At 44.9% G+C, this 21,454-nt stretch overlaps 2 protein-coding genes across 5 annotated transcripts; one reads left to right on the top strand and one right to left on the bottom strand.

Annotated features, from left to right (window-relative positions):
* Positions 1-10,020: 10,020 nt before the first annotated feature.
* Positions 10,021-11,034, top strand: LOC139381314 (uncharacterized). Its single transcript, XM_071124766.1, has 2 exons — positions 10,021-10,348; positions 11,012-11,034. The coding sequence occupies exons 1-2, from the start codon at positions 10,021-10,023 to the stop codon at positions 11,032-11,034; spliced, it is 351 nt and encodes a 116-aa protein (XP_070980867.1).
* A 1,891-nt stretch (positions 11,035-12,925) lies between these two features.
* LOC139381502 (kelch domain-containing protein 1-like) lies at positions 12,926-20,700 on the bottom strand. 4 transcript variants are annotated; one of them, XM_071125099.1, is made up of 14 exons: positions 20,612-20,700; positions 20,091-20,214; positions 19,839-19,909; positions 17,404-17,521; positions 17,113-17,225; positions 16,246-16,330; positions 16,074-16,157; positions 15,478-15,558; positions 15,221-15,279; positions 15,001-15,110; positions 14,797-14,869; positions 13,910-14,009; positions 13,759-13,811; positions 12,926-13,305 (listed from the first exon to the last, which is right to left on the bottom strand). In XM_071125099.1, the coding sequence occupies exons 2-14, from the start codon at positions 20,196-20,198 to the stop codon at positions 13,185-13,187; spliced, it is 1,176 nt and encodes a 391-aa protein (XP_070981200.1). In that variant the 5' UTR covers positions 20,199-20,214; positions 20,612-20,700; the 3' UTR covers positions 12,926-13,184. The 4 variants fall into 4 exon arrangements, with proteins under 4 accessions (XP_070981200.1, XP_070981201.1, XP_070981202.1 ...); XM_071125100.1 differs by having other exon boundaries at positions 20,590-20,640; XM_071125101.1 differs by lacking the exon at positions 15,478-15,558 and having other exon boundaries at positions 20,612-20,695.
* Positions 20,701-21,454: the final 754 nt, after the last annotated feature.

Genomic DNA, 21,454 nt, shown 5'->3' with positions numbered 1-21,454 from the left:
TGGTGCGTTTGATGCTGTGGGGATATGGGCTGGATGCAGGGAGACTGGAGCAGGACGGATGTGTGTTTGCTTCTCTGGGTTTGACTGCTTCCCTGTGTGAGTGTGGTGCGTTTGATGCTGTGGGGATATGGGCTGGATGCAGGGAGACTGGAGCAGGACGGATGTGTGTTTGCTTCTCTGGGTTTGACTGATTCCCTGTGTGAGTGTGGTGCGTTTGATGCTGTGGGGATATGGGCTGGATGCAGGGAGACTGGAGCAGGACGGATGTGTGTTTGCTTCTCTGGGTTTGACTGCTTCCCTGTGTGAGTGTGGTGCGTTTGATGCTGTGGGGATATGGGCTGGATGCAGGGAGACTGGAGCAGGACGGATGTGTGTTTGCTTCTCTGGGCTTGACTGCTTCCCTGTGTGAGTGTGGTGCGTTTGATGCTGTGGGGATATGGGCTGGATGCAGGGAGACTGGAGCAGGACGGATGTGTGTTTGCTTCTCTGGGTTTGACTGCTTCCCTGTGTGAGTGTGGTGCGTTTGATGCTGTGGGGATATGGGCTGGATGCAGGGAGACTGGAGCAGGACGGATGTTGCTTGCTTCTCTGGGTTTGACTGCTTCCCTGTGTGAGTGTGGTGCGTTTGATGCTGTGGGGATATGGGCTGGATGCAGGGAGACTGGAGCAGGACGGATGTGTGTTTGTTTCTCTGGGTTTGACTGCTTCCCTGTGTGAGTGTGGTGCGTTTGATGCTGTGGGGATATGGGCTGGATGCAGGGAGACTGGAGCAGGACGGATGTGTGTTTGGTTCTCTGGGTTTGACTGCTTCCCTGTGTGAGTGTGGTGCGTTTGATGCTGTGGGGATATGGGCTGGATGCAGGGAGACTGGAGCAGGACGGATGTTGCTTGCTTCTCTGGGTTTGACTGCTTCCCTGTGTGAGTGTGGTGCGTTTGATGCTGTGGGGATATGGGCTGGATGCAGGGAGACTGGAGCAGGACGGATGTGTGTTTGTTTCTCTTGGTTTGACTGCTTCCCTGTGTGAGTGTGGTGCGTTTGATGCTGTGGGGATATGGGCTGGATGCAGGGAGACTGGAGCAGGACGGATGTGTGTTTGGTTCTCTGGGTTTGACTGCTTCCCTGTGTGAGTGTGGTGCGTTTGATGCTGTGGGGATATGGGCTGGATGCAGGGAGACTGGAGCAGGACGGATGTGTGTTTGCTTCTCTGGGTTTGACTGCTTCCCTGTGTGAGTGTGGTGCGTTTGATGCTGTGGGGATATGGGCTGGATGCAGGGAGACTGGAGCAGGACGGATGTGTGTTTGCTTCTCTGGGTTTGACTGCTTCCCTGTGTGAGTGTGGTGCGTTTGATGCTGTGGGGATATGGGCTGGATGCAGGGAGACTGGAGCAGGACGGATGTGTGTTTGTTTCTCTGGGTTTGACTGCTTCCCTGTGTGAGTGTGGTGCGTTTGATGCTGTGGGGATATGGGCTGGATGCAGGGAGACTGGAGCAGGACGGATGTGTGTTTGTTTCTCTGGGTTTGACTGCTTCCCTGTGTGAGTGTGGTGCGTTTGATGCTGTGGGGATATGGGCTGGATGCAGGGAGACTGGAGCAGGACGGATGTTGCTTGCTTCTCTGGGTTTGACTGCTTCCCTGTGTGAGTGTGGTGCGTTTGATGCTGTGGGGATATGGGCTGGATGCAGGGAGACTGGAGCAGGACGGATGTGTGTTTGTTTCTCTGGGTTTGACTGCTTCCCTGTGTGAGTGTGGTGCGTTTGATGCTGTGGGGATATGGGCTGGATGCAGGGAGACTGGAGCAGGACGGATGTGTGTTTGGTTCTCTGGGTTTGACTGCTTCCCTGTGTGAGTGTGGTGCGTTTGATGCTGTGGGGATATGGGCTGGATGCAGGGAGACTGGAGCAGGACGGATGTTGCTTGCTTCTCTGGGTTTGACTGCTTCCCTGTGTGAGTGTGGTGCGTTTGATGCTGTGGGGATATGGGCTGGATGCAGGGAGACTGGAGCAGGACGGATGTGTGTTTGTTTCTCTTGGTTTGACTGCTTCCCTGTGTGAGTGTGGTGCGTTTGATGCTGTGGGGATATGGGCTGGATGCAGGGAGACTGGAGCAGGACGGATGTGTGTTTGGTTCTCTGGGTTTGACTGCTTCCCTGTGTGAGTGTGGTGCGTTTGATGCTGTGGGGATATGGGCTGGATGCAGGGAGACTGGAGCAGGACGGATGTGTGTTTGCTTCTCTGGGTTTGACTGCTTCCCTGTGTGAGTGTGGTGCGTTTGATGCTGTGGGGATATGGGCTGGATGCAGGGAGACTGGAGCAGGACGGATGTGTGTTTGCTTCTCTGGGTTTGACTGCTTCCCTGTGTGAGTGTGGTGCGTTTGATGCTGTGGGGATATGGGCTGGATTGACGGATGTGTGTTTGTTTCTCTGGGTTTGACTGCTTCCCTGTGTGAGTGTGGTGCGTTTGATGCTGTGGGGATATGGGCTGGATGCAGGGAGACTGGAGCAGGACGGATGTGTGTTTGTTTCTCTGGGTTTGACTGCTTCCCTGTGTGAGTGTGGTGCGTTTGATGCTGTGGGGATATGGGCTGGATGCAGGGAGACTGGAGCAGGACGGATGTGTGTTTGCTTCTCTGGGTTTGACTGCTTCCCTGTGTGAGTGTGGTGCGTTTGATGCTGTGGGGATATGGGCTTTGACGGATGTGTGTTTGTTTCTCTGGGTTTGACTGCTTCCCTGTGTGAGTGTGGTGCGTTTGATGCTGTGGGGATATGGGCTGGATGCAGGGAGACTGGAGCAGGACGGATGTGTGTTTGTTTCTCTGGGTTTGACTGCTTCCCTGTGTGAGTGTGGTGCGTTTGATGCTGTGGGGATATGGGCTGGATGCAGGGAGACTGGAGCAGGACGGATGTGTGTTTGCTTCTCTGGGTTTGACTGTGTGAGTGTGGTGCGTTTGATGCTGTGGGGATATGGGCTGGATGCAGGGAGACTGGAGCAGGGATGTGTGTTTGTTTCTCTGGGTTTGACTGCTTCCCTGTGTGAGTGTGGTGCGTTTGATGCTGTGGGGATATGGGCTGGATGACTGGAGCAGGACGGATGTGTGTTTGCTTCTCTGGGTTTGACTGCTTCCCTGTGTGAGTGTGGTGCGTTTGATGCTGTGGGGATATGGGCTGGATGGGGATATGGGCTGGGTTTGACTGCTTCCCTGTGTGAGTGTGGTGGGAGACTGGAGCAGGACGGATGTGTGTTTGTTTCTCTGGGTTTGACTGCTTCCCTGTGTGAGTGTGGTGCGTTTGATGCTGTGGGGATATGGGCTGGATGCAGGGAGACTGGAGCAGGACGGATGTGTGTTTGTTTCTCTGGGTTTGACTGCTTCCCTGTGTGAGTGTGGTGCGTTTGATGCTGTGGGGATATGGGCTGGATGCTGGTGAGACTGGAGCAGGACGGATGTGTGTTTGCTTCTCTGGGTTTGACTGCTTCCCTGTGTGAGTGTGGTGCGTTTGATGCTGTGGGGACTGCTTCCCTGTGTGAGTGTGGTGCGTTTGATGCTGTATGGGCTGGATGCAGGGAGACTGGAGCAGGACGGATGTGTGTTTGTTTCTCTGGGTTTGACTGCTTCCCTGTGTGAGTGTGGTGCGTTTGATGCTGTGGGGATATGGGCTGGATGCAGGGAGACTGGAGCAGGACGGATGTGTGTTTGTTTCTCTGGGTTTGACTGCTTCCCTGTGTGAGTGTTGTGCGTTTGATGCTGTGGGGATATGGGCTGGATGCAGGGAGACTGGAGCAGGACGGATGTGTGTTTGTTTCTCTGGGTTTGACTGCTTCCCTGTGTGAGTGTGGTGCGTTTGATGCTGTGGGGATATGGGCTGGATGCAGGGAGACTGGAGCAGGACGGATGTGTGTTTGTTTCTCTGGGTTTGACTGCTTCCCTGTGTGAGTGTGGTGCGTTTGATGCTGTGGGGATATGGGCTGGATGCAGGGAGACTGGAGCAGGACGGATGTGTGTTTGCTTCTCTGGGTTTGACTGCTTCCCTGTGTGAGTGTGGTGCGTTTGATGCTGTGGGGATATGGGCTGGATGCAGGGAGACTGGAGCAGGACGGATGTGTGTTTGTTTCTCTGGGTTTGACTGCTTCCCTGTGTGAGTGTGGTGCGTTTGATGCTGTGGGGATATGGGCTGGATGCAGGGAGACTGGAGCAGGACGGATGTGTGTTTGCTTCTCTGGGTTTGACTGCTTCCCTGTGTGAGTGTGGTGCGTTTGATGCTGTGGGGATATGGGCTGGATGCAGGGAGACTGGAGCAGGACGGATGTGTGTTTGTTTCTCTGGGTTTGACTGCTTCCCTGTGTGAGTGTGGTGCGTTTGATGCTGTGGGGATATGGGCTGGATGCAGGGAGACTGGAGCAGGACGGATGTGTGTTTGTTTCTCTGGGTTTGACTGCTTCCCTGTGTGAGTGTGGTGCGTTTGATGCTGTGGGGATATGGGCTGGATGCAGGGAGACTGGAGCAGAACGGATGTGTGTTTGTTTCTCTGGGTTTGACTTCTTCCCTGTGTGTGAATAACAGACACCACTGAATTATTCATACTTGGATTATTGATACTGATGTTTTGTTCTGTCTTGGAGAGATGTGAGATTTTAGTTATGTTATGCCTGCATTGTTTTAAATGAGTGGTATTGTTAAGGTCAGAGGTCAGAGGGGAGCCACAGTATATGCCATGGTCGTCATATTAATAGTACAATTGTCATCAATGTTGTAGCCAGGCCAGAGGTCAAATAGCAACTAGAATGGGTATTTTCCCTAAAGAGAAATTGTGTGACTTGCTTAATTTGTCCAATAATATTTTTTGAATGTTTAGAAGTTGAAATAGCTTGTGTTGAAAACTGTTGGCTAGTTGTAAGTAGTGAATGTATTACAGTAGTGGGATACTAGCCTTTAGTGATACCCTATATGTACAAAAGTATGTGGACACCCCTTCAAATTAGTGGATTCTGTTTTTTCAGCGACACCCGTTTCTGACAGATGTATTCAATCGAGCACACAGCCATGCAGTCCCCATCGACAAACGTTGGCAGTAGAATGGCCTTACTGAAGAGCTCAGTGACTTTCAACGTGGCACCATCAAAGGATGCCCACCTTTCCAACAAGTCAGTTTGTCAAATGTCTGCCCTGCTAGAGCTGCCCCGGTACACTGTAAGTGCTGTTATTGTGAAGTGGAAACATCAAGGAGCAACAATGCTCAGCCACGAAGTGGTAGGCCACACAAGCTCACAGAACGGGACCGGCGAGTGCTGAAGTGCGTAGCGTGTAAAAATTGTCTGTCCTCAGTTGCAACACTCAATACCGAGGTACAAACTGCCTTTGGAAGTAGCGTCAGCACAATAACTGTTTGTCGGGAGCTTCATGAAATGTGTTTCCACAGCCTGGCTGTGCAATGCCAAGCGTCGGCTGGAATGGTGTCAAGCTCCCCGTCAAGGGGACTCTGGAGTAGTGGAAACACATTCTCTGGAGTGACGAATCACAATTCACCATCTGGTATTCCAATGGACGAATCAGGGTTTGGCAGATGCCAGGAGAATGATACCTGCCCGAGTGGATAGTGCCAACTGTAAGGTTTGATGGAGGAGGAATAATGGTCTGGGGCTGTTTTTCATGGTTCAGGCCCAATAGTTCCAGTGAAGGGAAATCTTAATGCTACATCATACAATGACATTCTAGACGATTCTGTACTTCCAACTTTGTGGCAACAGTTTGGGGAAGGACCTTTCCTGTGTCAGCATGATAAGAATGACCTTAACCCCATCGAACAGCATTGGGATGAATTGGAACACAGACTGCGAGCCAGGCCTAATCAGCCAACATCAGTGCCCAACCTCACTAATGCTCTTGTGGTAGAATGGAAGCAAGTCCCCACAAAATGTTCCAACATCTAGCGGAAAGCCTCTCAGAAGAGTGGAGGCTGTTAAAACAGCAAAGGGGGACCAACTTAATATCAATGCCCATGATTTAGGAATGAGATGTTGGACAAGCAGGTGTCCACATACTTCTGATCATTTAATGTATATTAAAAGTAGAAGTGGTGACTGCAGTAATAGTACGTAGTAGTGACTGTGGTGGTAGTACATAGTAGTGACTGTGGTGGTAGTACGTAGTAGTGAATGTGGTGGTAGCACGTAGTAGTGACTGCAGTAGTAGTAAATAGTAGTGACTGTGGTGGTAGTACGTAGTAGTGACTGTGGTGGTAGCACGTAGTAGTGACTGCAGTAGTAGTACATAGTAGTGACTGTGGTGGTAGCACGTAGTAGTGACTGCAGTAGTAGTACATAGTAGTGACTGTGGTGGTAGTACGTAGTAGTGACTGTGGTAGTAGCACGTAGTAGTGACTGCAGTAGTAGTACATAGTAGTGACTGTGGTGGTAGTACGTAGTAGTGACTGTGGTAGTAGCACGTAGTAGTGACTGCAGTAGTAGTAAATAGTAGTGACTGTGGTGGTAGTACGTAGTAGTGACTGTGGTAGTAGTACGTAGTGGTGACTGTGGTGGTAGTACGTAGTAGTGACTGTGGTGGTAGTACGTAGTAGTGACTGTGGTGGTAGTACGTAGTAGTGACTGTGGTGGTAGTACATAGTAGTGACTGTGGTGGTAGTACGTAGTAGTGACTGTGGTGGTAGTACATAGTAGTGACTGTGGTAGTAGTATGTAGTAGTGACTGTGGTAGTAGCACGTAGTAGTGACTGTGGTAGTAGTACGTAGTAGTGACTGTGGTGGTAGTACGTAGTAGTGACTGTGGTGGTAGTACGTAGTAGTGACTGTGGTGGTAGCACGTAGTAGTGACTGTGGTGGTAGTACGTAGTAGTGACTGTGGTAGTAGTACATAGTAGTGACTGTGGTAGTAGTATGTAGTAGTGACTGTGGTAGTAGTACGTAGTAGTGACTGTGGTGGTAGTACATAGTAGTGACTGTGGTAGTAGTACGTAGTAGTGACTGTGGTGGTAGAACGTAGTAGTGACTGTGGTGGTAGTACGTAGTAGTGACTGTGGTAGTAGTACGTAGTAGTGACTGTGGTGGTAGAACGTAGTAGTGACTGTGGTGGTAGCACGTAGTAGTGACTGTGGTGGTAGTACATAGTAGTGACTGTGGTAGTAGCACGTAGTAGTGACTGTGGTGGTAGTACATAGTAGTGACTGTGGTGGTAGTACATAGTAGTGACTGTGGTAGTAGCACGTAGTAGTGACTGTGGTGGTAGTACATAGTAGTGACTGTGGTGGTAGTACATAGTAGTGACTGTGGTAGTAGTACGTAGTAGTGACTGCAGTAGTAGTACATAGTAGTGACTGTGGTGGTAGTACATAGTAGTGACTGCAGTAGTAGTACGTAGTAGTGACTGCAGTAGTAGTACGTAGTAGTGACTGTGGTGTTAGTACATAGTAGTGACTGTGGTGTTAGTACATAGTAGTGACTGTGGTGTTAGTACATAGTAGTGACTGTGGTGGTAGTACGTAGTAGTGACTGTGGTGGTAGCACGTAGTAGTGACTGTGGTGTTAGTACATAGTAGTGACTGTGGTGGTAGTACGTAGTAGTGACTGTGGTAGTAGCACGTAGTAGTGACTGTGGTGGTAGTACGTAGTAGTGACTGTGGTGGTAGCACGTAGTAGTGACTGTGGTGTTAGTACATAGTAGTGACTGTGGTGGTAGTACGTAGTAGTGACTGTGGTGGTAGCACGTAGTAGTGACTGTGGTGTTAGTACATAGTAGTGACTGTGGTAGTAGCACGTAGTAGTGACTGTGGTGGTAGTACATAGTAGTGACTGTGGTGGTACATAGTAGTGACTGTGGTAGTAGCATGTAGTAGTGACTGTGGTGGTAGTACATAGTAGTGACTGTGGTGGTAGTACGTAGTAGTGACTGTGGTGGTAGCACGTAGTAGTGACTGCAGTAGTAGTAAATAGTAGTGACTGTGGTGGTAGTACGTAGTAGTAATGTATATTAAAAGTAGAAGTGGTGACTGCAGTAATAGTACGTAGTAGTGACTGTGGTGGTAGTACATAGTAGTGACTGTGGTGGTAGTACGTAGTAGTGAATGTGGTGGTAGCACGTAGTAGTGACTGCAGTAGTAGTAAATAGTAGTGACTGTGGTGGTAGTACGTAGTAGTGACTGTGGTGGTAGCACGTAGTAGTGACTGCAGTAGTAGTACATAGTAGTGACTGTGGTGGTAGCACGTAGTAGTGACTGCAGTAGTAGTACATAGTAGTGACTGTGGTGGTAGTACGTAGTAGTGACTGTGGTAGTAGCACGTAGTAGTGACTGCAGTAGTAGTACATAGTAGTGACTGTGGTGGTAGTACGTAGTAGTGACTGTGGTAGTAGCACGTAGTAGTGACTGCAGTAGTAGTAAATAGTAGTGACTGTGGTGGTAGTACGTAGTAGTGACTGTGGTAGTAGTACGTAGTAGTGACTGTGGTGGTAGTACGTAGTAGTGACTGTGGTGGTAGTACGTAGTAGTGACTGTGGTAGTAGTACATAGTAGTGACTGTGGTGGTAGTACGTAGTAGTGACTGTGGTGGTAGTACATAGTAGTGACTGTGGTAGTAGTATGTAGTAGTGACTGTGGTAGTAGCACGTAGTAGTGACTGTGGTAGTAGTACGTAGTAGTGACTGTGGTGGTAGTACGTAGTAGTGACTGTGGTGGTAGTACGTAGTAGTGACTGTGGTGGTAGCACGTAGTAGTGACTGTGGTGGTAGTACGTAGTAGTGACTGTGGTAGTAGTGCATAGTAGTGACTGTGGTAGTAGTATGTAGTAGTGACTGTGGTAGTAGTACGTAGTAGTGACTGTGGTGGTAGTACATAGTAGTGACTGTGGTAGTAGTACGTAGTAGTGACTGTGGTGGTAGAACGTAGTAGTGACTGTGGTGGTAGTACGTAGTAGTGACTGTGGTAGTAGTACGTAGTAGTGACTGTGGTGGTAGAACGTAGTAGTGACTGTGGTGGTAGCACGTAGTAGTGACTGTGGTGGTAGTACATAGTAGTGACTGTGGTAGTAGCACGTAGTAGTGACTGTGGTGGTAGTACATAGTAGTGACTGTGGTGGTAGTACATAGTAGTAACTGTGGTAGTAGCACGTAGTAGTGACTGTGGTTGTAGTACATAGTAGTGACTGTGGTGGTAGTACATAGTAGTGACTGTGGTAGTAGTACGTAGTAGTGACTGCAGTAGTAGTACATAGTAGTGACTGTGGTGGTAGTACATAGTAGTGACTGCTGTAGTAGTACGTAGTAGTGACTGCAGTAGTAGTACGTAGTAGTGACTGTGGTGTTAGTACATAGTAGTGACTGTGGTGTTAGTACATAGTAGTGACTGTGGTGTTAGTACATAGTAGTGACTGTGGTGGTAGTACGTAGTAGTGACTGTGGTGGTAGCACGTAGTAGTGACTGTGGTGTTAGTACATAGTAGTGACTGTGGTGGTAGTACGTAGTAGTGACTGTGGTAGTAGCACGTAGTAGTGACTGTGGTGGTAGTACGTAGTAGTGACTGTGGTGGTAGCACGTAGTAGTGACTGTGGTGTTAGTACATAGTAGTGACTGTGGTGGTAGTACGTAGTAGTGACTGTGGTGGTAGCACGTAGTAGTGACTGTGGTGTTAGTACATAGTAGTGACTGTGGTAGTAGCACGTAGTAGTGACTGTGGTGGTAGTACATAGTAGTGACTGTGGTGGTACATAGTAGTGACTGTGGTAGTAGCATGTAGTAGTGACTGTGGTGGTAGTACATAGTAGTGACTGTGGTGGTAGTACGTAGTAGTGACTGTGGTAGTAGTACGAAGTAGTGACTGCAGTAGTAGTACGTAGTAGTGACTGTGGTAGTAGCACGTAGTAGTGACTCTTGTAGTAGTGACAGTGATAGTAGTACGCCTAATAATACTAGTAGTAGTTGTTTATCTAGAGTGGTCTTGTTGAAGCGAGGCACATTCATACACGTCAGAATTATGAAAGAGGAAACACAGATGGGTCACAAGGGGTGAATCAGGAGGAATGGAGGATTCTATTACAAAAGGATTCAGCAGTAACAATATTCAAGTTTCTTTCAAGTCCAGCAGTAACAATACCCACGGTTCTGCCAAGTCCAGCAGTAACAATACCCACGGTTCTGCCAAGTCCAGCAGTAACAATACCCACGGTTCTGCTAAGTCCAGCAGTAACAATGCCCACGGTTCTGCCAAGTCCAGCAGTAACAATACCCACGGTTCTGCTAAGTCCAGCAGTAACAATGCCCACGGTTCTGCCAAGTCCAGCAGTAACAATACCCACGGTTCTGCCAAGTCCAGCAGTAACAATGCCCACGGTTCTGCCAAGTCCAGCAGTAACAATACTGTCGTGTCTGGACTATCATTAAATGTGAAGACTTTAGATTTATCAAATCAATTCTCTATGTGTAATTATTATTACGTGATTAAACTAATCATGTACATTTTAATTAACTGGGAAGTCGGGGCACCACGGGAACATGTTGTTTATAGAGTGTCAATTTCCCGAATATAACTATTCAGATATTTTCATATCTTATCAAAACAGTTGCTTATTAATGAATTGTTAATATTACCTTATCAGTTTTAATTACTGAACGTCACAAAAAATTTGGATATCTGCACAAACTCTACAAAAGGGATTCACTACACACAGTGGATAATTGTACTCATGGACATGCTAATACTTTGCACATGAACGGCCGCTCATTCTGAAAGAAATTGCAATGTACATATTTACGCTTGTATGTCATTGTTGTCTCTCCGTTGAAAACACTCGATCATCCTGTAGAGTTCATCAGAATCGCTGGTTAACTTTCCCAGAAGTCATAATGTCTTTCGTGGTTTTAGGTGGATAGAATGGATACTTCAGAGTACCATTCGGAAATGTTCTCATAGAATAGATGCTTCGGCGATGGTCGGTATTCTCGTCCTAGATTTACGTAATTTCTAGCTGCGGACTAGTAATTATACGTCTAAGATTTGCTCTTATTCTGTAGTGATCGATAGTCTCAGAGTTTAGCCATCTCCAGCCGTGTAGCCAAAACTACAACTGTATGTATATCTTTATTCCCCCTGAGCTTTTACTTCAGGACACATTCAAGCATAGCATATACAATAATCTGTAAAACATTGAAATATGTACAGATAAATGAAGTCAACAAATTGGAGGTAGATCCGTGTGCACAGATATTCAATGTGCTGGCACTGGCAGGAAAGCAGCTTGGGTACCAAAACACATCTTTGCCTAACCCTAGCCCTAGGCCTAGAGAACGACACACTTGAAGAGACAATGACTGGTCTCGCTGAAATACTTACAAAAAAAACATTTTTATTGTGCAAGATTAAAATAAGTATTTAATCAAGGTCGGTCATTGACTCTTGTGGGGTTTTATACACGGTATAATACGTGAATAAATGTTTTGCAGGACAGAATGTCCCTACATAACCTGTACATATAGACATACCCTGCATTATCACTTTACTGCACCCTCTACTGTTCTGCATTTATCACCTTACTGCAGACTCCACACTTCTGCATTATTGCTTTACTGCAGCCTCTACGGTACTGCATTATCACTACTGCAGCCTCTACTGGTCTGCAATATCACTTTACTGCAGCCTCTACTGTACTGCATTATCACCTTACTGCAGACTACTGTTCTGCATTATCACCTTACTGCAGCCTCTACTGTTCTGCATGATCACTTTACTGCAGCCTCTACTGTTCTGTATTTATCACCTTACTGCAGCCTCTACTGTTCTGCATTATCACCTTACTGCAGCCTCTACTGGTCTGCATTATCTCTTTACTGCAGCATCTACTGTTGAATACCATCTCTCTGAAATAATCTTTATTAGATTTACTATACAGTGCCTTTGGAAAGTATTATGTTACGTTACAGCCTTATTCTAAAATGTATTTAAAAAAAAACAAAAGAACTCTCCATCATTCTTAAATGGAAGAAGTCTGGAACCACCAAGACCCTTCCTAGAGCTGGCCGCCTGGCCAAACTATGCAATCGGGGGGGGAAGGGTATTGGTTAGGGAGGTGACCAAGAAAACGATGGTCATTCTGACAAAGCTCTAGAGTTCCCCTGTGGAGATGGGAGAACCTTCCAGAAGGACAACCATCTCTGCAGCACTCTACCAATCAGGGCTTTATGGTAGAGTGGCCAGACGGAAGCCACTCCTCAGAGTAAAAGACACATGACAGCTCGCTTGGAGTTTTCCAGAAGGCACTTAAAGACCATGAGAAACAAGATTCTCTGGTCTGATGAAACCAAGATTGAACTCTTTGGCCTGAATGCCAAGGGTCACGTCTGGAGGAATCCTGGGAGACTAGTCAGGATCGAGGCAAAGATGAAAGGAGCAAAGTACAAAGAGATCCCGAGGGTAACAATCTGTCTTTCTGTCTCTAAGTAAGGCAGTTAACACACTGTTTCCCGGGCGCCGATGACGTGGATGTCGATTAAGGTAGCCCACCGCACCTCTCTGATTCAAAGGGGTAGGGTTAAATGCGGAAGACACATTGAATTTGAAAGCATTCAGTTGTACAACTGACTAGGTATCCCCCCTTCCCTTTCCTTGATAAAAGCCTGCTCCAGAGCACTCAGGATCTCAGACTGGGATGAAGGTTCACCTTCCAACAGGACAACGACCCTAACACACAGCCAAAACAACACAGGAGTGGCTTCGGGACAAGTCTCTGAATGTCCTTGAGTGGCCCAGCCAGAACCCGGACTTGAACCCGATCGTACATCTCTGGAGAGACCTGAAAAGAGCTGTGCAGAGGCGTTCCCCATCCAACCTGACAGAGTTTGAGAGGATCTGCAAAAAGGAATGGGAGAAGCTCCCCAAATACAGGTGTGCCAAGCTTGTAGCGTCATACCCAATTAAGACTCGAGACTGTAATCGTTGCCAAAATTACTTTAACATAGTACTGAGTAAAGGGTCTGAATACTTTCGGAAATGTGATATTTCAATAAAAATAATGTTTTATACATTTGCAAAAATTTCTAAAAACCGATTTTTGCTTTGTCATTATGGGGTTATTGTGTGTAGATTGATGAGGGGAAAAAACAATGTAATCCATTTTAGAATAAGGCTGTAACATAACAAAATCGGGGAAAAGTCAAGGTGTCTGAATACTTTCTGAATGCACTATACGTATTATATATTTATGGACGTTCTCCTCTGTACAGCTTCCAGTAGTTTCCGGGGCAGAGATGGAAGCTGGTTTTGAAGCATCTTGAAGTTATTCACATTCTTTGCTATGCAGTCCACACATATCCTGTAAGACAAAACAACATGTTTAAATTGGAAATCAGCAGTTGCTACATCCATTTTTGGACATAGAAATTAATGATATGTACCCATTGCTTCTTGAAGACTATAACTTATCATCTTCCTCATGACCTTAGTTCAACTGTCGGACCCCATCAGAACCCGGAAAAAAATCTTGTTTAACTCCAATGTTTGTAAACAAAGTGAATTTAAACAAACACCATATAGCCTCAGAACATGGTTAAAACTATAATTTTCATATCATGGATGGTAAGTCCTTCCATCCATAGCTCTCTCTATAAATTTGAGTGGTTTCTCCCTCTCCAGCCCCATACCAAAACAGGGGCAGGGGAAACACTTTGTTATTGTTTCGAAAACTGATTTCTACTTTTAAGGGACAATGAAAATGGACATTACACGTGACGTTAATAAAATCTGTGATTATTATGAGACATTTTACCGAAAGAGGGGATAAGGCTGGGTCTGGAAAACAAGTGCATCATGGCTGTGGCCCTGAAAACATGTGAAAACAAACAGTTAGTTTGTAGTGTCAGTGATTCTACATTTAACCAGGGCCACTGTGGTGATTTGGCTGAAGGCTATCGTCATACCGTCAGATTCCCATAGGTTCCTACTAGGAGGACGTAGTCACAACTACCCCCAAACACAACGACGTCAGAGTCCTTTGCTTGGCTTGCTGTGTGCCACAACCTGCAGGGGAGGAAAGTCAAAGAAATGGGGGATTTCATCAAAGTACAGAGAATGTGCACTCCGTTTAATCATTGTACATTTTAGGCTAATTTCTCTTCACTCCTCGATCTGCACTTACAGACTTCAGATGAGATGGAAATGGAATGCGTTCTGATCAAACCTTTAGTTTTTATCAGGGAGTCATACCAGTCATACCAGTCATACCAGTTATACCAGTCATACCAGTCATACCAGTCATACCAGTTATACCAGTTATACCAGTCATACCAGTCATACCAGTTATACCAGTCATACCAGTCATACCAGTCATACCAGTCATACCAGTCATACCAGTTATACCAGTCATACCAGTCATACCAGTTATACCAGTCATACCAGTCATACCAGTCATACCAGTTATACCAGTTATACCAGTCATACGAGTTATACCAGTCATACCAGTCATACCAGTCATACCAGTTATACCAGTCATACCAGTCATACCAGTCATACCAGTCATACCAGTTATACCAGTCATACCAGTCATACCAGTCATACCAGTCATACCAGTTATACCAGTCATACCAGTTATACCAGTTATACCAGTCATACCAGTTATACCAGTCATACCAGTTATACCAGTTATACCAGTCATACCAGTCATACCAGTTATACCAGTCATACCAGTCATACCAGTTATACCAGTCATACCAGTTATACCAGTCATACCAGTTATACCAGTCATACCAGTTTAATCAGATGAGGAACTAGATTTATCATGATGCTAAACTGTCAGCTACTGTACTACCTTGGTTTGTTGTTGTTTGGATGGTCAAACTCCCTCCATGTCTTTGTGTCAACGTCTAAAACCCATCTATCACCTACAGAAACATAACAGATACAAGAAAGAAAGAACTCCATGGAACAGAAGGTTTTCTAGGTGGGTTAAATTGTTGAGTAACAGCTGAGTAAGGATTTCATCCTACTGGGTCTAAATGGGTAAATTACTTACTTATTGGTTTGCAGTCCACATTCAGTCCACCAAATAGAAACAAAGTGTTATCAGATACTGCAGTGAGGCTGTGCCACGACCTTCCCCCTGGCACAGTGGATGTTGGTACTCTGGAGAAGACATTTGGAAGGAACAGTTAAACACACCAAAGCTGTTATTATGATAAACACTGGAACGTTTGAAAGATAATCATTTGAAAGAGTGAAATATAAATACCTACATTTCAGACCATGTCCATGATTCTAGATCTAGACAATGAATGTCACTTGGTGTGGTTTCCTAAAGAGAAGGGTAGAAGGAAGGGCAAACCACTGAACATCCCAAAACAGGTCAACAAAACTTGAGTCAAGTATTACACTTGACTGTACAGTAAGCAATGTGATCCCATTAATCTTAGCAATGTTTTAGGGTTTTATGTGTCTCTGCATCAATGCAATACAAAACGTGAGGAGGAGTTCAACTCAACAGAGTACTCACCAGTACTCTGCCCCCATAGACATACCCTTTATGACCAAGTGTTGCACCTGCATGGGCAGCTCTGGGGGCAGGAGCACGACCCTGTCGTCAGAAAGAGATACTTACAGTACAGGTACAGAAGGACAAATTGTTGCTTGGCTGTTTGTGTGCAAATAACGAATTAGTTCATGTATAACCAGCATCATTGTGCTAGCTTAGCATATAGTGCTGCCTCCCTAAACTTGTCTGTGACTGGGCTTGAACCAGGGTCCTCTACCTCTCCTCTGATTGGTCTTGAACCAGGGTCCTCTACTTCTCCTCTGATTAGTCTTGAACCAGAGTCCTCTACTTCTCCTCTGACTGGGCTTGAACCAGGTTCCTCTATCTCTCCTCTGACTGGACTTGAACCAGGTTCCTCTATCTCTCCTCTGACTGGACTTGAACCACTGTCCTCTACGTCACCAACACACACGACCACCAGCTTGACAATGTAGAAACAGATTGAGCTAAACAACAGGTACCGATTGGATAGCTCCATCAGCGACATTTCAAGCTAACTAAGTTCCACATAGTGAAGTTATGTTGTGATGTAATCATACAGTGTGTGTCTGTCTTACAGAGCTCTGTGGTTCCCTCCAGCTGGCTAGTGTTGTATCAAAAACGTGGACTTCATTGTTCCACCCCCAACCAACGTTCTGCTCCTACAAAACACACAATACAACACGTTGAAAATGGTGGATGTAATTCATACGTTTGGACGCCATCATAAACAAAAAAGCAAAGATGTACCAATGATGCCGTGTCCACGATGAAGCTTGTGTCATCCATGATGTCATCAAGTGTCTTGTGACCATATCCACCAAAGTAGGTGACCCTACAGAAGTTGGTGACCCTACAGAAGATTCTCAAAGTAGGTGACCCTACAGAATGGAAGATTCTCAAAGTAGTAGGTGACCCTACAGAATGGAAGCAAAGCAGGTCTACAAAGCAGGTGACCCTACAGAATGGAAGATTCTCAAAGTAGGTGACCCTAGGTGACCCTACAGAATGGAAGATTCTCAAAGTAGGTGACCCTACAGAATGGAAGATTCTCAAAGTAGGTGACCCTACAGAATGGAAGATTCTCAAAGTAGGTGACCCTACAGAATGGAAGATTCTCAAAGTAGGTGACCCTACAGAAGGGAAGCTTCTCAAAGTAGGTGACCCTACAGAATGGAAGCTTCTCAAAGTAGGTGACCCTACAGAATGGAAGCTTCTCAAAGTAAGTGACTACAGAATGGAAGCTTCTCAAAGTAGGTGACCCTACAGAATGGAAGATTCTCAAAGTAGGTGACCCTACAGAATGGAAGCTTCTCAAAGTAGGTGACCTTACAGAAAGGAAGCTTCTCGAAGTAGGTGACCCTACAGAATGGAAGCTTCTCAAAGTAGGTAACCCTACAGAATAGAAGATTCTTAATTGGTAAAAATTACAAGATGTTCTGTACCTGTAGACTTCCAGTCACTGCACTAAGGCTAGCTAGCATTGGCTAATTGCTAATTGCCAGAATCTCACAGTATTCCCTTAAAAATGTGTCATTTGAACCCTGACTGTCTTCCTGTTTGTAGCAATACGGCAATGGGCATTGACGTTGCATTCTAATGTTATATGTCACTGACCTGTCATTGAAAACCCAGCAGCACAGCTTATCTCTGGGTGAAGGAGGAGAGCCACTCTCAGCTTTCACGTTCTTCCATCTGTAGTCCCCATCCAGGAGGTTGACACGGTAAAGCTACAAGCACACATCTTTTCAGAACGTAACACACGTGTCTCTGAAGCTAGAGTTCGACACCCATCTGAACAGTCTCCTAACAACGGAAGCCTTAATAATGATTAATAAGCTTTTGGTGATTTTCAGAAAAAAATATTTGCATATCAGGGGCACTACAGTTTCTGTTGAGCTAGCTCACCTGATTGGTCTGTCCCGTGTCATCATATCCTCCGAATATGTACATGTGGCCAATTAGAAAGCAGCTGCAGGTGCCTGACATGGGGGGCGGGATCTCTCCTGACATTTGACACATTTCCCTTCAGAAGACAAAATGAATAAACCAACTATTAATACACACAGCATACACAGCATGAAGTTCCAAGCTAATACTATAGACCAGTCTAATACTATAGACCAGTCTAATACTATAGACCAGTCTAATACGATAGACCAGTCTAATACTATAGACCACTATAGACCAGTCTAATACTATAGACCAGTCTAGTACTATAGACCAGTCTAATACTATAGACCACAATAGACCAGTCTAATACTATAGACCACAATAGACCAGTCTAATACTATAGACCAGTCTAATACTATAGTTAAGTTTAGGGTTAGGATAAGGGTTAGGGTAAGGGTTAAGTTTAGGGTAAGTTAAGTTTAGGGTAAGGGTTAATACGTAAGGGTTAAATTTAGGGTTAGGATAAGGGTTAAGTTTAGGGTAAGGGTTAAGTTTAGGGTAAGGGTTAAGTTTAGGGTTAGGATAAGGGTTAGGGTAAGGGTTAAGTTTAGGGTTAGGATAAGGGTTAAGTTTAGGTCTAATACTATAGACCACTAATAGACACTATATTAAGTTTAGGGTAAGGGTTAAGTTTAGGGTAAGGGTTAAGTTTAGGGTTAGGATAAGGGCTAGGGTAAGGGTTAAGTTTAGGGTAAGGGTTAAGTTTAGGGTAAGGGTTAAGTTTAGCGTAAGGGTTAAATTTAGGGTTAGGATAAGGGTTAAGTTTAGGGTAAGGGTTAAGTTTAGGGTAAGGGTTAAGTTTAGGGTTAGGATAAGGGTTAGGGTAAGGGTTAAGTTTAGGGTAAGGGTTAAGTTTAGGGTTAGGATAAGGGTTAGGATAAAGGTTAAGTTTAAGGTTAGGATTATTTTAGGGTTAGGGTAAGGGTTAAGTTTAGGGTAAGGGTTATTTTAGGGTTAGGGTAAGGGTTAAGATTAGGGTAAGGGTTAAGTTTAGGGTAAGGGTTAAGTTTAGGGTTAGGATAAGGGTTAGGGTAAGGGTTAAGTTTAGGGTAAGGGTTAAGTTTAGGGTTAGGATAAGGGCTAGGGTAAGGGTTAAGTTTAGGGTAAGGGTTAAGTTTAGGGTAAGGGTTAAGTTTAGGGTTAGGATAAGGGTTAGGGTAAGGGTTAAGTTTAGGGTAAGGGTTAAGTTTAGGCTAAGGGTTAAGTTTAGGGTTAGGATAAGGGCTAGGGTAAGGGTTAAGTTTAGGGTAAGGGTTAAGTTTAGGGTTAGGATAAGGGCTAGGGTAAGGGTTAAGTTTAGGGTAAGGGTTAAGTTTAGGGTAAGGGTTAAGTTTAGGGTTAGGATAAGGGCTAGGGTAAGGGTTAAGTTTAGGGTTAGGATAAGGGTTAGGGTTAGGATAAGGGCTAGGGTAAGGGTTAAGTTTAGGGTAAGGGTTAAGTTTAGGGTTAGGATAAGGGCTAGGGTAAGGGTTAAGTTTAGGGTAAGGGTTAAGTTTAGGGTAAGGGTTAGGGTAAGGGTTAAGTTTAGGGTTAGGATAAGGGTTAGGGTAAGGGTTAAGTTTTGGGTTAGGATAAGGGTTAGGGTAAGGTTTAAGTTTAGGGTAAGGGTTAGGGTAAGGTTTAAGTTTAGGGTAAGGGTTAAGTTTAGGGTAAGGGTTAAGTTTAGGGTTAGGATAAGGGCTAGGGTAAGGGTTAAGTTTAGGGTAAGGGTTAAGTTTAGGGTAAGGGTTAAGTTTAGGGTAAGGGTTAAGTTTAGGGTTAGGATAAGGGTTAGGGTAAGGGTTAAGTTTAGGGTAAGGGTTAAGTTTAGGGTAAGGGTTAAGTTTAGGGTAAGGGTTAAGTTTAGGGTTAGGATAAGGGTTAAGTTTAGGGTTAGGGTTAAGTTTAGGGTAAGGGTTAAGTTTAGGGTTAGGATAAGGGTTAGGGTAAGGGTTAAGTTTAGGGTAAGGGTTAAGTTTAGGGTTAGGGTTAAGTTTAGGGTTAGGATAAGGGTTAGGGTAAGGGTTAAGTTTAGGGTAAGGGTTAAGTTTAGGGTTAGGATAAGGGTTAGGGTAAGGGTTAAGTTTAGGGTAAGGTTTAAGTTTAGGGTTAGGATAAGGGTTAGGGTAAGGGTTAAGTTTAGGGTAAGGGTTAAGTTTAGGGTAAGGGTTAAGTTTAGGGTTAGGATAAGGGTTAGGGTAAGGTTTAAGTTTAGGGTTAGGATAAGGGTTAGGGTTCGTAGATACTTAGTTGAAATGCTACTGGTCTAATACAATAGAGCATCTACCTACAGAGGGAATATACAGATAAAGTGTTAATCCCAAACAATTTCTCCATTCATATTCTTTACAATGTGTTATATACAGCCCATACGCACAAACACTATGTTAGAATTCCATTGATATTCTTACCATACACCTCTTTCTAAGTCATACAACCAGATTTCATCACTGGGAAGGAACACTTCCCTCTCAGCGGTTGACTGCAGAACAGAACAAAAACAAATCTAAGCATGTTGTTACTGAGAAAATACATCTATCAGCAGCATGTATGTTATACAGTATATGTGAATGATAAACATCAATTCAAAACAACACCATCAATTAGGAATGCTTTCAAGATAGTTCCAGGAAGGGAATTTACAAATCATGTTTGAGGCTTACCATGTAGCCTCCCCAGACATGCAGAGTATTTCCCTCTAATACAGCTGTGTGACCACTTCGCTCAAGGGCAACAAGTTCCACACAGTGTTTCTCAACGGCAGAATCCATCGTTTCTACAAAAGTTCTTAGAAAGTGAAAACACAAAGAAAAGGAGAGAAAGAAATGTACAAAGATCTCCATGCCAGGATTTTACATTTTTCTGCCAGGATTTTTATTATCTCTGCCAGGATTTTACATTTTTCTGCCAGGATTTTTATTATCTCTGCCAGGATTTTTATTATCTCTGACCCAAATCTGTTCAAAATCTTTTATTTTTTTATAGGCCCAAGCTGCTAATTTTGACGACAGACTTTGGCAGCGAATAGAATGTGCTGGCTGTTTTTAAGTAGCTGAGACGTTCCAAGTTGTTCTTGCCCTGACAGCGTTTAGTGTAGCGGAAGGTCAAAGGTCATGTCATCTTGTCACCAGACCATTACTCCCTCTGGCCACGCCCCCTTACCTGAAAACGCCACAACACTCACCGAATACCTCTCCTCTGCCTGTTCCACTCTCTTTATACCACCACTCCCTATGAGCAGTTTGTTTTCCTGTGCTTAGCGGTTGTGTGCTTGTTTATGCAACAGGCAGCTCGTCCCTTCACTTCACTCACATGTACTTCTGAGGGCAGAACATATCATGTGTCATGTTTGAAATAGCCTGCTGGGACCAGCCTGGTCGTGCAATAGTTCACATGCTGTTACACTTCACGTATCAAAGTGATGTGAAACGAAACGCGAGCCAGCCGTCTGTATTATGATTGGAACCAAGTCTTTGATTGGATGGAAACAACCCCCCATCCATCCATCCATCCTCACAGAATCCATACATTGACTGATTGACGTCTCTAAGGCTTAAGACCTTTTAAAATGCAACTTATTTTGTTCACCACGTTTACTCCGTCTTCTAAGGTAGTTCTGTTGGGGTGACGTGTCTTAACCCATTCACAGTGGTGCATCCAGCGAGCTATATTGATCTAATGTTGGAAGAGTTGGGGAGGAAACAACTGAAGGTAAAATAGCATGAAACAGTGTAAACGTTTTCTACAGGGTTACTATAAATCAAAGAGGGTTATTACACTGTAAAACCTTTCCCTGTAAATGTGTGGGGTTATACTGGCACCAGAGCTCCCAGCTTAATACTGTAATTTTGCTTTACAGCAGAGATGCTGTAATATATTTTTACATCTCTGCTGTAAAGGAAAATTACAGTATGAAGCTAGCAACTGTAGTGCCAGTATAATGCTGTGGATTTACAGGGGAATTCTCCCTGAAATCTAATTGTAATAAAAACAATGCATTTTTTACATACAATACATTCATTCAACT

This window comes from Oncorhynchus clarkii, chromosome 23 (assembly GCF_045791955.1).
Source record: "Oncorhynchus clarkii lewisi isolate Uvic-CL-2024 chromosome 23, UVic_Ocla_1.0, whole genome shotgun sequence".
NCBI classification, from domain to species: domain Eukaryota; kingdom Metazoa; phylum Chordata; class Actinopteri; order Salmoniformes; family Salmonidae; genus Oncorhynchus; species Oncorhynchus clarkii.
Note: the sequence above shows the minus strand (reverse complement) of the source record. Positions and strands in the feature narration are given on the sequence as shown.

Excerpts from the sequence above, each read along its gene's own strand:
- LOC139381314 (XM_071124766.1), top strand. The coding sequence starts at position 10,021 with ATGGAGGATTCTATTACAAAAGGATTCAGCAGTAACAATATTCAAGTT. Across the intron at positions 10,349-11,011 it reads CGGTTCTGCCAAGTCCAGCA|TGATCGATAGTCTCAGAGTT; the intron begins GTAACAATACTG and ends CTTATTCTGTAG.
- LOC139381502 (XM_071125099.1), bottom strand. The coding sequence starts at position 20,198 with ATGGATTCTGCCGTTGAGAAACACTGTGTGGAACTTGTTGCCCTTGAG. Across the intron at positions 17,226-17,403 it reads ACACGGGACAGACCAATCAG|CTTTACCGTGTCAACCTCCT; the intron begins GTGAGCTAGCTC and ends GTGTGCTTGTAG. Across the intron at positions 16,331-17,112 it reads TGCTGGGTTTTCAATGACAG|GGTCACCTACTTTGGTGGAT; the intron begins GTCAGTGACATA and ends CAACTTCTGTAG.